Source organism: Pelodiscus sinensis, chromosome 18, assembly GCF_052426305.1.
Source record: "Pelodiscus sinensis isolate ZL-2025 chromosome 18, ASM5242630v1, whole genome shotgun sequence".
Lineage (NCBI taxonomy): Eukaryota > Metazoa > Chordata > Testudines > Trionychidae > Pelodiscus > Pelodiscus sinensis.
In genome coordinates this window covers 657,085-670,418 of record NC_143069.1, presented here as the reverse complement: position 1 = coordinate 670,418, position 13,334 = coordinate 657,085, and the positions used below count along the sequence as shown (strand labels likewise).

General features: G+C 49.2%; 1 protein-coding gene across 2 annotated transcripts; it reads right to left on the bottom strand.

Annotated features, from left to right (window-relative positions):
• Window positions 1–527: 527 nt before the first annotated feature.
• On the bottom strand, window positions 528–12,879 carry HNRNPL (heterogeneous nuclear ribonucleoprotein L). 2 transcript variants are annotated; one of them, XM_075917248.2, is made up of 13 exons: window positions 12,625–12,879; window positions 11,401–11,519; window positions 10,973–11,210; window positions 10,322–10,407; window positions 9,311–9,407; window positions 8,684–8,756; window positions 5,238–5,309; window positions 4,877–5,157; window positions 4,030–4,151; window positions 3,695–3,896; window positions 2,796–2,853; window positions 1,767–1,874; window positions 528–854 (listed from the first exon to the last, which is right to left on the bottom strand). In XM_075917248.2, the coding sequence occupies exons 1-13, from the start codon at window positions 12,847–12,849 to the stop codon at window positions 796–798; spliced, it is 1,740 nt and encodes a 579-aa protein (XP_075773363.1). In that variant the 5' UTR covers window positions 12,850–12,879; the 3' UTR covers window positions 528–795. The 2 variants fall into 2 exon arrangements, with proteins under 2 accessions (XP_075773363.1, XP_075773364.1); XM_075917249.2 differs by having other exon boundaries at window positions 1,767–1,862.
• Window positions 12,880–13,334: the final 455 nt, after the last annotated feature.

Below are 13,334 nucleotides of genomic sequence, written 5' to 3'. Positions count from 1 at the left end.
TGGCCCACGAAAGCTCATCACCTAATAAACCATCTTGTTAGTCTTTGAAGTGCTACACAGTCCTGTATTTTGTTTCAATGGGTACTAGTGGCGTTATACAAATGAAAGGTTGTTTTCCACCTAAAGCACCATGCATAGTTACACAAGGTTTCCATCTAATGGCAAACAAATCTCCGTATTCCACTCATGCTGCATTTGCTTTGAAAACAAGCTTTATTTAGCAGTACACTTGCCAGTAATAGCACTTGAAAAATTGAAAACACAAAATAAGGAACGTCAAGTCCATGCTAACAGCTCTCTGGACAGTAACACCCTGTCTTAGGAGGTGGTTTGGGCTAGTTTCAAACTAACCACATCTTATGTCAAATGTACACTGATGAGTGATGTCACAAACTGAAGATCTTGGTTACAACTTATTTTGTTCCCCCAGACGAATGGGAAAGCCACACCATTCTCAGTTTACTAAACTCCCGAATCTAAGGGAACAGCTCTTGATGCCATTGATATTTAGGATCAAACACAGTTCGTTTTTTATTTTCCAAACAGTTTTATTGAAATGTGCCAGTAACACAGGCAGCACAAAATATGAATGGGAAAACAAATCACATGTACAGTAATTTTAAAAATTTAAAGTATGTGGGAGCCAGACCGCTTCACTTCTCCCAGCTGACATGTCTTCACTAGGGGTAACTTCTACTAAACTGGGGCATTAAAAAAAAGGAATACAAGAACTTGTTCAAAGGCAGCAGAAAGAACGGAAGGAAGCTCCTGTTCCTGGCCTGTCCTGGGCAGCACTTACGAGGCATGCTGAGCAGTTGAGAAGCAGAGTTTCAGTGTGTATGGGTAGGGCCCATCTACAAGAACGAACAGGAGAAAGGGTTATTCTTTGCTCAGATTCACTGTAGCTCTAGCACCTTTTAGCAGAGAGGATCGGAAAGCTCATTATGCGCTTTAAGTCCCATCTCTCCCTCAGGTTAGACGCATTATCCCCTCTCTGCAGAGGAGAGGACAGACTTAGCAGGTCAATGACAGAGCAGAAAATACCACCCTGGACCATTCCAGCTCCCTCCTACACAGCAGGAGCATGTGTCCTCCCACCACTCTAATCTGCTCGAGGGCAGCCTGTCAAATCTCAGTTCACAGGAAGCTACAAAGCAGGGTAGATGGGAACCCTCCATCGTATTAGCTCAGCAACTCCCTCGGACAGACCGTGGCCATTTCAGAAGACAACGAATCACAAGGCTCGGAGGGGTTGCCCTGGCAGGCTGCATCTGCGACAAGGAGGAGTCCAGTTATCTGGGCACAAGCTTTCGTGGTAAAACACACTGTGCCAGAGGGATCTGACGAAGTGTGTTTTACCCACAAAAGCTTATGCCCAAAATCAACTGGTTAGTCTTTAAGGTGCCAGTCAATCTCAGCATTTAACCGACCAGGCTTCTGACCAATGTCCCCTGCAAGCTACCCGCTTGTGCAGCCACTCAGGAGAAATTCCAATGCCGACCAGCTGACTAGCAGAGCGCCCACAGCTAGGTTTTGGTTTCTACTGGTGGCGCACATGAGCACGTGCCTTGGTGCCCATAAACATTTGTTCAGCACATGGATGGAAAAGATGAGAGGGAACAATGCTTACCCGAGTCTGGCTGCTGACTGAATTAGACGTCTACCAAAGATTGGAAAGCATTTGCTCCATCACTACCCACTCTCCTGGACCAAGACTTACACATTAAGCCAAGAGCCCCCAAGCATGAGTGTATGGCAAGTCTTACTTGGGTTTTTCATCTGGTAATGGTTCAGGAATGACAGGGTCTCCAGGGCCTCGCTTTTTGAATCCCATTCTAGCAAGCCGGAAGAGCTTCTTTCACCTGATCGGAACACTGGAGGTTACAAGTGTGCGCACATCACTATACGAGCAGGACACAGCAGGATAACAGCACATTGCTACGTAAGAGCTCTGGGCCCCGCTCTATGGGTCTCAGACATCTGGGCTGGGAACAGCAGAAACACCTTCACAAGCCAATTGTTACAATTGCACTTGAGGGAGGTGAGATTTGTCATGAGAGACTAAGGCCAAAGGGGACCTAGTCACCTAGTCTGAGCTCCTGCGTATCACAGCCCCCCCCCCCCCCCCCCCCCCCAAGCCCAGGAAGGTTCTTTTGGGTTGAATCTAGTAGTTTTGGTTCCACTCGAGCCATTTCTTTACCCTCCCTCATTTATACTGTCAGGTCCAAATGATGGCCAGATACTCATTCCCCGACCCAGTCCTCGGATGGAAAGGTGGCGTAGCATGGGGAGGCTCAAATGGGGACCTTGCAGGGAGCGTCCTTCGCTCAGCAGAATCATCCAACCCAAGTGGCTGAAGAACAATCTGCTAAGGCGTGTTTGTTCTCTCCCTTTGCTAAGTCAAGGCCTGGGGCCCAGGCTCCAACTGCAGTTCAAGATTCCAACTCCTATTCAGGGCTCGACAAACTATGTCACCTACTCGCCATGGCGAGTAGATTACAACCCAGAAGAGCCGGGTTCGGACGATCTGCGCATACCACGTCTCGGCGAGCCCTGCCAATAACCTGAAGCTGGGTATGCCCCTCAGAACACAGCCGTGCCACAACTTTACCCGCAGGAGGGAGTACACCGAAAGCTACGTTCTGGGCCTGGCCTCCCAACAGCCACTTCCAATAGTCCCAAGGTTTCCCTGTACAATTTTGTGCCTCTTTAGTTAGATGCTCCCCCTCCCACTAGACATCCATTTTTTCCCTGGTCCCTAAGGAAAGTTGCACTATGTGTAAGGGCTTACTTACTTTTTCCTGAAAACACCTTGACAGAAGCTGGCCTCTTTGCTCCCAGCTCATCACAAATCTGATGGGAAGACAGACAAGTGTTCAGAGATAGCAGCACATCAAGTAAAATGTAATTACAACTCGCCTCTAAACCAAACTTCATCCAGTCTGGTAGGGTGCACACTTATCACTAGCCTAGCACAATGGGGTCTAAATCCACAAATGTGCCCTTAGTGCTGTGCTATAGACAAATAATTAGTTGGAGTACACAGAAGGGTATTAGACACTTTGGTTGCTCATTACAGCAGGTGTATCAGAATGCTCTCATTCAAAATTGACAAGAGTTTTTCCAGTTAAGAAAGGTTCCATGGAATGGCTTGGGCACCGTATCAAAAACGAAGTCTTATCAAACCACCGCCTATTGTACGGGAATGTTATGCTTTTTTAAACACCACACACATCCTAAAGGTCTGGGGGAACTTTCAGTTTGCAGCATAACCCCACACGTTGTGCCTTACAAAACAGACCAAGTAAGAGAAAACATGAGAAAGGCTTCTGCATGGGGCATGCACACTAGGGTCGAATGCCAGTCACTATATTAACCCTTGACCATCAAGACACTTTCGTTTGGCGGGGGGGGAAACCAGGGAAGTGATGGGAAGAGACCTCGAGCATGTCATAATGCCTCAGTGGAAAAGGGGCACCCCAAAAAGAAACAGGAATAGCTACATTCTAGATCTACTACTTGCCAAGTTCATTACTACGAAATGTATCCGTTCCAACAGAACCCAGTGGGGGTCTTCGAGGCGGAGACCTACACTAGGCTAGGAGCTGTATGCAAAAGGCATGAGAGCCAGAAATCGGAAGAGGGGAAAATGTTAATCTGACCATACAGCTACCTGTCGCCTGACCACGCCTACCTCATAAAAGTTGTCTTCCGTCACCTCCAGCGGCGCATTGAAGAAGTGAAGCACATTGCTGGGGTGCTGGATCCTGTTCTTTGCGGCCTGCTCTGGGGTTGAAAACCTGTTATTCCGAGAGCCACTGAAGTCCTTGTAGCTGCATGAGCCATCCTCTAGCCCATAGGACTGGCCAGGCATGATGGCCTGCTGTTTGGATACACTGCAAGACGAGAAGCGCAAAGCTTGTTACTAACATGCAGTTTCCTGCTGGGGACAGACAGGCTCCCTGCCCCCCCCCCCCCCCCCAAGATCTCACAAGAAAACAAGACCACAAAGCATCTCGAGAGACCCACCACACATTCAGTTTCTGTCCAAACATGAAGCTGTTGTTGAGGTGAGTGATTGCTCGATCCACAGCATAACCATCTGCCATCTCCACCATGGCTGCGCCCGGCTTGCTCTTCATGAACTTCACCTAAGACACAACATACCCTTGATGTGAGCACCAGATATTTATTTTCATGAAGAGAAACACTGGAAGGTAAATTCTTTCACATCGGTTTGAAAGAGGTGGGTGAAAAACTCCCTTTTATTAGACCAAATTCTACTGGTGAAACAGACAAGCTTTCAGAGTTCCTCATGTCCATGTAAGTCAACACTTGGTCCCTTTCACCAATAAAAGCTGGTCCAATAAAAAGATATGAAGTCACCCGCTTTGTCATATGTTAGGCTACACACACACACAGCTACAACACTGCAGACCGCCCAGCTTTTACACATTTGAACTGCTTCAGACAGATCCAGGTCACAGCCAGGCTTCCAGCTTTGCTTTCTAGTTGACTTCATTGGAGTTTAGTGGATTGCTTCCTCCTTCCATTCCTTCGCCACCCCGTCCCCAGCACTGTGAAGACCCAAACTCATCAACAATCACTGCACTCCCGCAGCCTTGTCCCCAAGGCAGAGAATAGTTTCAGATTGCAAGCAGTCTCTGGCAGGCTAGCTGCAAGTCATCACACCCCAGCAGACCAGATTTGCACCGGGCTCAAGCAGAGATGATGGGACACGAGAAAGAAGTCGTGCTGCACAATTTCAAAGCCAAACCCAGCAGACTTGGACGGCAGCAAGTCCCAAGCCCAGGACCCTGAACTCTGCCAGGCACACGACACAAGGCCACAAGGAGCCATTCACTGCTCCTCTCACCTTCTCCACATTTCCATAGAGGCAGAAGACATTGAAGACCCTGTCGCAGTTCATCTTGGACTGGTCTAAGCCGTACACCATCAGCACAGGGCTGTCAGCATGCGGCCCATACTCAGGGGGCGGAGGTGGGGGAGGAGGATGTCCATACTGAGGGCCATAGCGACTTGGGCCCCTGCGGTGGCCACCAACAGGAGGTCCCATCCTTCTCCCTTCGTAGTGAGGCGGAGGAGGGCCGTAACCCTCATCATGGTAATGACTGTGGTATCCACCGTGAGGCCCTCCTGTGGAGACACCCGGATCAGAGCCATTCATATTAAGGCAAGACACTCCCACGGACACCCCCGCCACGCCAGATCCATACCATACTCTGCAGGATGGTCCCCGAGGAGAGGGGGCTGCCTCTGACGCTTGTTCGGGTTACCGCCAGGATCCCCTGGAGAAAGAAAGGGGAGTTAAGAACTCAACCAGAGAGGGACAATGCCACAATAGGTTATATGCCTGGGTTTACCTGGACGGACCAAGTCCTTGTCCTAATTCCTTTAAATCACATTGTAACCCCCAGCTGCCCACAAGGTTTGCACCATTTTCTAGCCAGCAACTGCCTCCAACATTTTAAGATTTGTCTGGCAGGGGAGATTCAAGGCCCCTGTTCCACAGGATCTCCATTTCACCTAAGGCCGGCATTACAAGTGACACTCCTCAAAGGCCAAGGAGGGGTAGATGCAGCTCCCTCCAGAGCTTCCCAACCCGGCTCCTAGCATGGACCACGTGAGATCCCAGCCACGGAACTACAGTGTGACACACTGCTCTAGGCTAACAGGCCAGACTGGCCTATTTGAGTAAGACGTTAGTTTTGTAGGACACACAACTGCATTTTCATTTGTTAGAACTACTGCCACTGTCACAATTCCAACTCCTATTTCGGAACCTACACACAGACAAGTTACAGCATCTTGTAATGCAACCTGTGTCAAATACAGGACTTCCCAGCTTCACCTGACTAGAGAGCTGGGCACGTTTCAGAGCTGAGTCAGCAGACATGCCTGACAAGGGAGAGAAACACAAGGACGAGTGTCCCAGGTGACTGTGTGACAGAAACAATACTGAAGTACTCCTGCCTCCAGGACACTGCTAGTTCTTAATAGCAATGGAAAAAACAAAACAAAACATGGCAAAGTATCTCCCGCCCAAACAGAGGAAGAGGGAGTGACTTATACAAGCATGGTAGCAAAGCAACAGCAGTCATAGGTTAAAATGAGCCATCATATACAATGCGTAACATTCATGTAACCGTACAGTTTGTTTTAAACACAACTGAGTTTCATACAGGTTTATTCCAACAATCAGTCATTACAAAGATTGAAAAGGGCTACTTACAGCAGGAGTACACAGTACAATGTCCATTGTCACATAAAAAGTCTGTATTTCTCTTACCATTGGACGCTTCAACAGTGAGTTAGCACAGTTCTGAAAGATGGCGTCCCATCAAACATACACTGCGACCCTGCATCATATGGTTTCAGAGTCATAAATACAAGTCAAAGGCACAAAACTGCTACAAAATTTTTTTTAAGTAAAATCTTTAAAAGGTCTCACAGATGTTTTGTCCTCGGAAGGAACCAAGAAAGAGGACATAAAGGTGTATAAATGAGAGTGTTCCTTCCATGTTTCATCTCCTGAACTTGTGTAGTGCTGTAACAAAATGGTGCTTCTGGCTCTGTGTAGTTCTCCAGTGTGCGTGTCTCCTCTGTTATGGAATGTGCCTTGGGTCAAGTGCCCCGTTATGCACGCGTGCACCAGACTGCACCCCAGCTACAGCCTCTTAGGGATCTGTGTGCCTTTGGTTTGGTTTTTGTTTGTCTCCACTTGGCGCTGATATGTTGGCAGCTGAGGACTGCGGGAAAGCAGTATAACCAAAAGAACTGCCCTCCCAAACCAAACCATGTTGATATGGAGAGCATCCTATGTCTTGGATGGCCACTGAGATCTATTCCATTCTCCGAAATGCGCTGGTGGACTTGTTTTGAGAACCCTCTGTTCTGTGTTTCCTAGTTCTGTGTACATTCTTGGGTTCAGAGTTTGTTAGGCTTTGATTAGTAAGAATAATGTCTGCTGTGGCATGTTGCGTCTTTTTTTCCTCTCTCTCTGTCTCTCTCTCTCTCTCTGTGCTTGTAGATGTTTCTTGGACCACGGTGTTGTGTTCTTGATGTAATGAGCTCAATCTGCTGCTGTTTCTGGTACGTAAGGATGATGCGTGTTTTCTCCAGGAAGAGCTAGTGAGGTTCCTACACTGTGTGGTGTGAGGAATGTGCAGAGGCAGGCCGCGGCCAATTCGGGACGTCCACTGTAGTACGGTCCCCCAGGGTTATATATATAAACTGCTCAGAGCTGGGAAAGGCCAGGTTAATACACCACCCTCATTTCCCAGCCTCATCTCAGGCAAGCCAAGATGCATCTAAAGAAATGCACAGCCCTGCAACTAGCCCCTGCAGCTCTGCACATCTAGTTATGTACCTTGGAGGAGAAATTTGTTTCTGTTTTGTTAGGTCATGTAATGCCATTGCTTGCTTCAGCATATTAATAAGTTTTCAGCTTTTAAAAACAGGGGTGTCCACCACATGGGAGCTGCTCCGGTCTCCAGGCATTTACTCAGCACCCCTCGAAGAGCGCACTTTTGATCATGCAATGAGGGAGAATGGCCTGTGGAGGCAACAATGGAGCATGGCAGGTGTCCCAAGTAGCCTCTCCCAGATTCCTTAAAGGGGAAAAAAGGAACCTCTCTGAAGGGAGCACACCCCCAGTTCTGGAGAGATCCTCTAAACTCGTATCAGCTGGGGCCACAAATAGCTCCACACCCTGGTTTTAAAACACGAAGCAAGACAATATTGCCCAACAGATTGTACCATTTCAAGAAATACAGGGAAACACACCAGATACAATCACTTCAACTGATGCACGAGCTGCTCGAACAGTAACTCAGTCCCAGCTGTTTATTTCACACTCCTCTGCACAGTAGGCAGAAGTTTCAAAAACCCCAAGCACGGGGTTTCCAGAGACCTTTGACCGAAACGGTAAGTCTGAAGCAGGCATCTATGGCTGCGATCTGAACACACACGCCTGTTCAGCATCACACAGATTCTATGTAATTTGTCCCTGAATGCTTCCAAAGAGGGGAGCAGTCAGTCACTAGTTTTACAGATTTCTGTACGTCCCTCTATGTTCGTTACATTTGTGTAAAACGTTCACCCACATGCCCATACCTATAACCCAGCCCCACATTCCACTACCCTTGAGCTGAGAGACCTATCCACCAGCTCAAGGGGAATTTTCTTGTTACTTTCCAGCATAATGAAGAAACTAGCGATTGTAATGCAGCTCAGCATTCAAAGTCATGCACAAAAGGCCTGCAGTTGTATCAGGTGACAAGCTGTAAATTTCCCATGTAAGAAAGCAATGGCATTTAAGCCCTCACTTGCCCCCGAAGACTGTCCTTGCCCCAAAACACCTTAAAACCACTTATGCATGAGGTTCCTTTATTCCTAACATTTAACTGATGCAGTCAGGCAGCAAATACATAGTATAAGCCACCCATGAGTCCCCGGTAACAAACATTTGATTTTAAGATAACCGAACCACCACTCTTCCCCGTTTTGCATCGGCCTACACCATGTGTCAATTTAGATACAGTTGTAACAGAAATTAGGAGGCAGACCAATGGCATTACATAACATGAGTCAGCTATGAAGTGCGCGAGTCAACCGACAAGCAAAGTTTGTGTATAGTTACAAAGCTGTCCATCAAGGTTACCTTGTCCACTGAGATTGGGGTTTGTATAATCCCAGGTGTCCTGATCGTTCTTGAACACATTCAAACGTGTAGGCTGCAAAAACAACCACTCGATCATTACTTCATTTCACACAGTGAGAGTTCTAGGTCGGACAGAACAACTGTGAAACCTACATGAGGCAGCTAGGATACAGCACCTTCTGCTCCAGGATCACAAAGCAATCCCTCACTAACTAAACCTTCCTGCTTCTTCACCAGTTAGAGAATTAGTCCCATTTTACAAAGATGGGTAAGTGACTTGCTCAGGATCACCAGGAAATCAATGGTGGTACCCCTTACAGAACCCATGAGTCCTTGCTCGCATTCCCCTTTTCTAACCACTAGAAGAAAACTCTTCCAACAATGTGAAGAGAATGCAGCAGTCCTAAATTTCCTGACCTAACATTGTCTTCCTGTTTATTTTTACATTCACACAGAGGTACAAATCTGTATTTCTGATGGGGGGAGGAATTGTGAAAAAAGTGTGAGCCTGAGTTATGCTTTCTTTCACAGCAGATACATAGTTTTGTACAGATTCATTCTGCATTCAATCCAACATCTCGATAAGCACAACTTAACAAGTAGCTATCCATGTTTTCAGTCACTTACCTTGGCATATTCAATCTTTAGAGTGCAACACCCAGAATAAATATCTGCCCCATTCAAAGATGCCTTGGCCCTCTGCGCACTCTGCACAGAGTCAAACGTTTTGAACATTAAGGAAATGTTTAGAGTATTTAGCACATTCAGTACAGAGTTGTGCATAGCAATTCTTTAGGAGCAGGACAATTATGAGGTGATCCTATAGTGCGCAGGATGCTACGGTCTGCTTCCTGCTCCTCCTCCTGCAGTTAAAAAGGCTCCACATAATAATTTGTGCTTCTATAACCCTAAAAACCACACAACCCTACCTGGAGTGTAACTGTGGCAGCTGGATTGTGAGAGTTCTAGGATTCCCTCTTTACAAAGTAGGTAGTCACTAGCAGAAGTGCAAGCACATTCTTGCTCTCAGCTCCATGCTGCAATCACAAAGCCTCACCCACAATAACTGAGTTTTGCTATTCTCAGTTAAGCATCTTTTGTTAAGGACGTGGAAAATGCAAGACCCTCGTACCTCTATTCAAAGTAACTTCTCCTGGGAGCATAAGCATTCTCACAAAAAAAATGACTGGAGCGAAAGGGTTTTTTATGTTCTAAACTCAGCACACTTCAACGGTTTAGTCTGAACCCAACACTTGGTGTTGAGATCAACTCGGGAAGGATAAAACAGAAATAAACACTGAAGAGCACAAGTAGTCTTAAAGGGCAGGTCTACAACTACAGAGAAGATCGAAGCTGCCACTTTTGATCTTCCAGGGTTTGAATTAACGGGTCTAGTGAAAACACGCTAATTCGAGCTGAGAGGGGCACTCTGGTTGAGGCCAGCAGTCCTGCTTCCACAAGGAGTAAGGGAAGTCAAAGGGAGAGTGTTCTCCCTTCAGCTTCCTGCAGTGTGGACAGCGCCAAAAGTCGAATTAAGGTACTTTGACTTCAGCTGCGCAATTAACATAGCTGAAGTTGTGTATCTTAATTTGACTGTATCCCATTGTGTAGACACACCCAAACAGCGAAAAAGGATATTCCACCATAGCCTGGACCCCATTCTTCCTGAAGATAACAATCCTTTGCACAGGACCACACGGGTTGCAGATGGTATACAGCACATCCTGTGGAAGGAAGAGACAAACGAATATTGGAATCACATTAAGAACTTAATTGATATTGCACTAATGGCCCAGCCTTTCAGTTCTAGAAAGCAGTCTGCAGCGGACCTTGCTAGAAGCCTCAGCACAAGATGTGGATACAATTGACTGACTGCATTTAAAAGCATTAGGATAGCAAGATCACCGCAACTGAGGGCTGAGGTTTTACTGCTAAATAATTTGCATAGCACACATGGATATTCTGCATGGCTACCTACTCACTTTCCTTCATCCAAAGCTACAATTTTAGTTTCTCACTTTGATTCGGGGTAATTATTCCCCTGCATTTGCCTTTAGAATAACCTATTTCACCCTGTTAGGTGGGCTTGCACAAACTAACTCAGCTATTTAGAACAAGACCACAAACAGATGCAAAACGTAGTATGTCTCAAACTTCCTCTTGCACTGATATATGCAACCAAGTTCTTGAGCCATTATGCAGTCTGCAGGGAGGGACACAGACTGCCCCAGGGTTAGAGAGGTTAAGTCTGCCCCACTAAAGGAACCTGGAATTAGAACCCCCACGCACCGTTGTAATCGAATAGATGGGGTTCAGAATGGTGAAGAGTAGCACATTGTTGACCCCCCTTGAATCATCTGTGTCTCCAGGACGGGATATTTTCTGGCTGGTGGAATAGTTGACAAATGCAGGGTGCCCTGCTATGTAGATCTGGTTGTCTGCTGCATAGTTCACAGCATTGCAGGCGCCGAGAATATCCTCAAACTCCACCAGGGCCTGTCTCTTCTTAGGCATCACCACCACATAACTAGGAAGGAGAGAACTTAAGTTAATCTCAAACATACAGCAAATGGAGAGCAGGTTAACAAACTTTTAAGTATATTATTCACTATTGTTTTCAGCATCTAGCTCAAATTAATGCAAGAATAAATGTGAAAGCTGATAACTGAATCACATGTGAATCCAAATTTTCTGCTTGACTAATACATTTGCATTACCTGATGGGCCCAAACTCCTGCAGGGCCTCCACAAGATCAGCTTCCACAACACCATCAATCAGCCCCCGGATATGGACAACTGGAGAAGCAGGAGTTTTGTGGGGATCATCATAGTTTTCCTAGAGAGACAAAACAAAGACATATTTTAAAAGATGTTTTACACTCTATAACTAAAGCTCATTATAGTTTTAACGTGCAGTAGCTCATGGACATTAGGCTAACAACTGAAACACTCCCTTTCTGTCTGTCAAGATTTGGGGAGACTGACCCTGCAGAGACCAGATTGCTGGAGGCCTAAATAGGCTGAGACCCCCGGGTCTTGTAGCAGCGCCACTTGAGGGTCAGTGAAAGATACTCCCAGAATGCTGAAGATCAGCCCCAAGAACCCCTACATGGCAGAAAAACATCATGACTTTGCCCTGAAGATGATGCCAAGCACTGAACCCTCAATACACTGAGTGAATCTTTTATTCCCCTCTATGTAACGCTACACATAGACCTGCAGAGCAGGCATGCTGGGGGGAGAGTCTGGACTTGACCCCAAGTGCTGCCAGGCACCAAGATCACTATCAATTTCCCCTGCAGGCCTCCTACCATGGGTGGATCTGGTCTTTGTTCTATGGACACTGCCAAGCACAGTGGATACAAACCCAAGGCAGAAAAGGATGGGGAGGGACAAAGTCCCCATCCTGGCCCTGGACATCCACCATCCCCCATCTGCAGGCCCCCCAACTCACTGCCCACCGGGGCCAGCCCCTTTCCGCAATTACCCTGCACTCCACCTTCCCCCAAGTGCCCTGCCAGACCCCAACAGCCCACCTCCCCTCGCCCCCAGCTCCAGCCCCGGGACCCCTGCCCCCCTCTGGGGCCCACTCCCAAGAGGCTCCTCACCCCCCCCAGCCCCTCCACCTGCCAACCCCCCCAAGACCCCCCGCTGCTCCCTACACACCTCCCCCTGGCCCCTCCCCCTCGAGCGCCCATTCCCCTCCCCCACGGTCCCCCCACCTCGCAGCCCCTCCCCCCTCGAGCGCCCATTCCCCTCCCCCACGGTCCCCCAGCCCGCAGCCCCTCCCCCCTCGAGCGCCCACCCCCCCAGCCCGCAGCCCCTCCCCCCTCGAGCGCCCACCCCCCAGCCCGCAGCCCCTCCCCCCTCGAGCGCCCCTCCCCCACCCCGCAGCCCCTCCCCCCTCGAGCGCCCCGCAGCCCCTCCCCCTCGAGCCTCACCCCTCCGGCCGCCCCCGGGCCCCCCCCGCCGGGGCCGCCCCCCGGGCCGTGCTGCGGCGGCTCCGCGTTCTCCGTCTTCTGGCGCTTCGGGGCCCGGCCGCCCTCGCCGCCCCCGCCGTAGTATCGGCCCGAGCCGCCGCCCCCGGCGCCCGCCATCTTCCCCATGTCCCCGCCGCGGCCGCCGCCCTCCGCGCTCTGCGGGCCCCGCCACCGCCGCCGCGACATGGCGCCTCGCTCGCCGCCTGGCCCGGACACGCCCCTATTGGGCCGCCCCCACGCCGCTCAGAGCCCCGCGCCGCTCATTGGCCAGGCCTTTCGCCCGCCCTCCGCCAGCCCGCCCTCCGTCCCCATTGGCTCCGCCGGCCCCTGGATGCCGCGCTCATTCGCCCGCGCCCCTGCCCATCACAGCCGTCTTCACGCGCCATTGGCTGAAGCGCGTCCACCATCCCGCCCACCGAGTTGATTGGCTACAGTCGCTTTCTGTCCAAACGGCTGCCCGCCCATCCTCACCGCCTGGCACAGAGACCGCCTTCTTCTACCGAAAGGCATTGGCTCGGCTAAACCGTTCTCGACAGGCCATTGGTCACTCAGCGCGTCACTCAAAACGCTCTGACGCGCATTACCTCAGCCAGTCAAAGCGTTGCCGCTTGCGACACTCCATTGGTTAATCGGAACGTCAGTCAAAAAAATGTCGGCGTTGATTGGCTTGA

Bases quoted from the DNA above. Each gene is read 5' to 3' on its own strand.
- HNRNPL (XM_075917248.2), bottom strand. From the start codon at position 12,849: ATGTCGCGGCGGCGGTGGCGGGGCCCGCAGAGCGCGGAGGGCGGCGGC. The intron at 11,520-12,624 runs GTGAGGCTCGAG...TTGTCTCTCTAG, and splicing joins GCCCGGGGGCGGCCGGAGGG to GAAAACTATGATGATCCCCA. The intron at 1,875-2,795 runs GTAAGTAAGCCC...TGTAACCTCCAG, and splicing joins CAAGGTGTTTTCAGGAAAAA to TGTTCCGATCAGGTGAAAGA.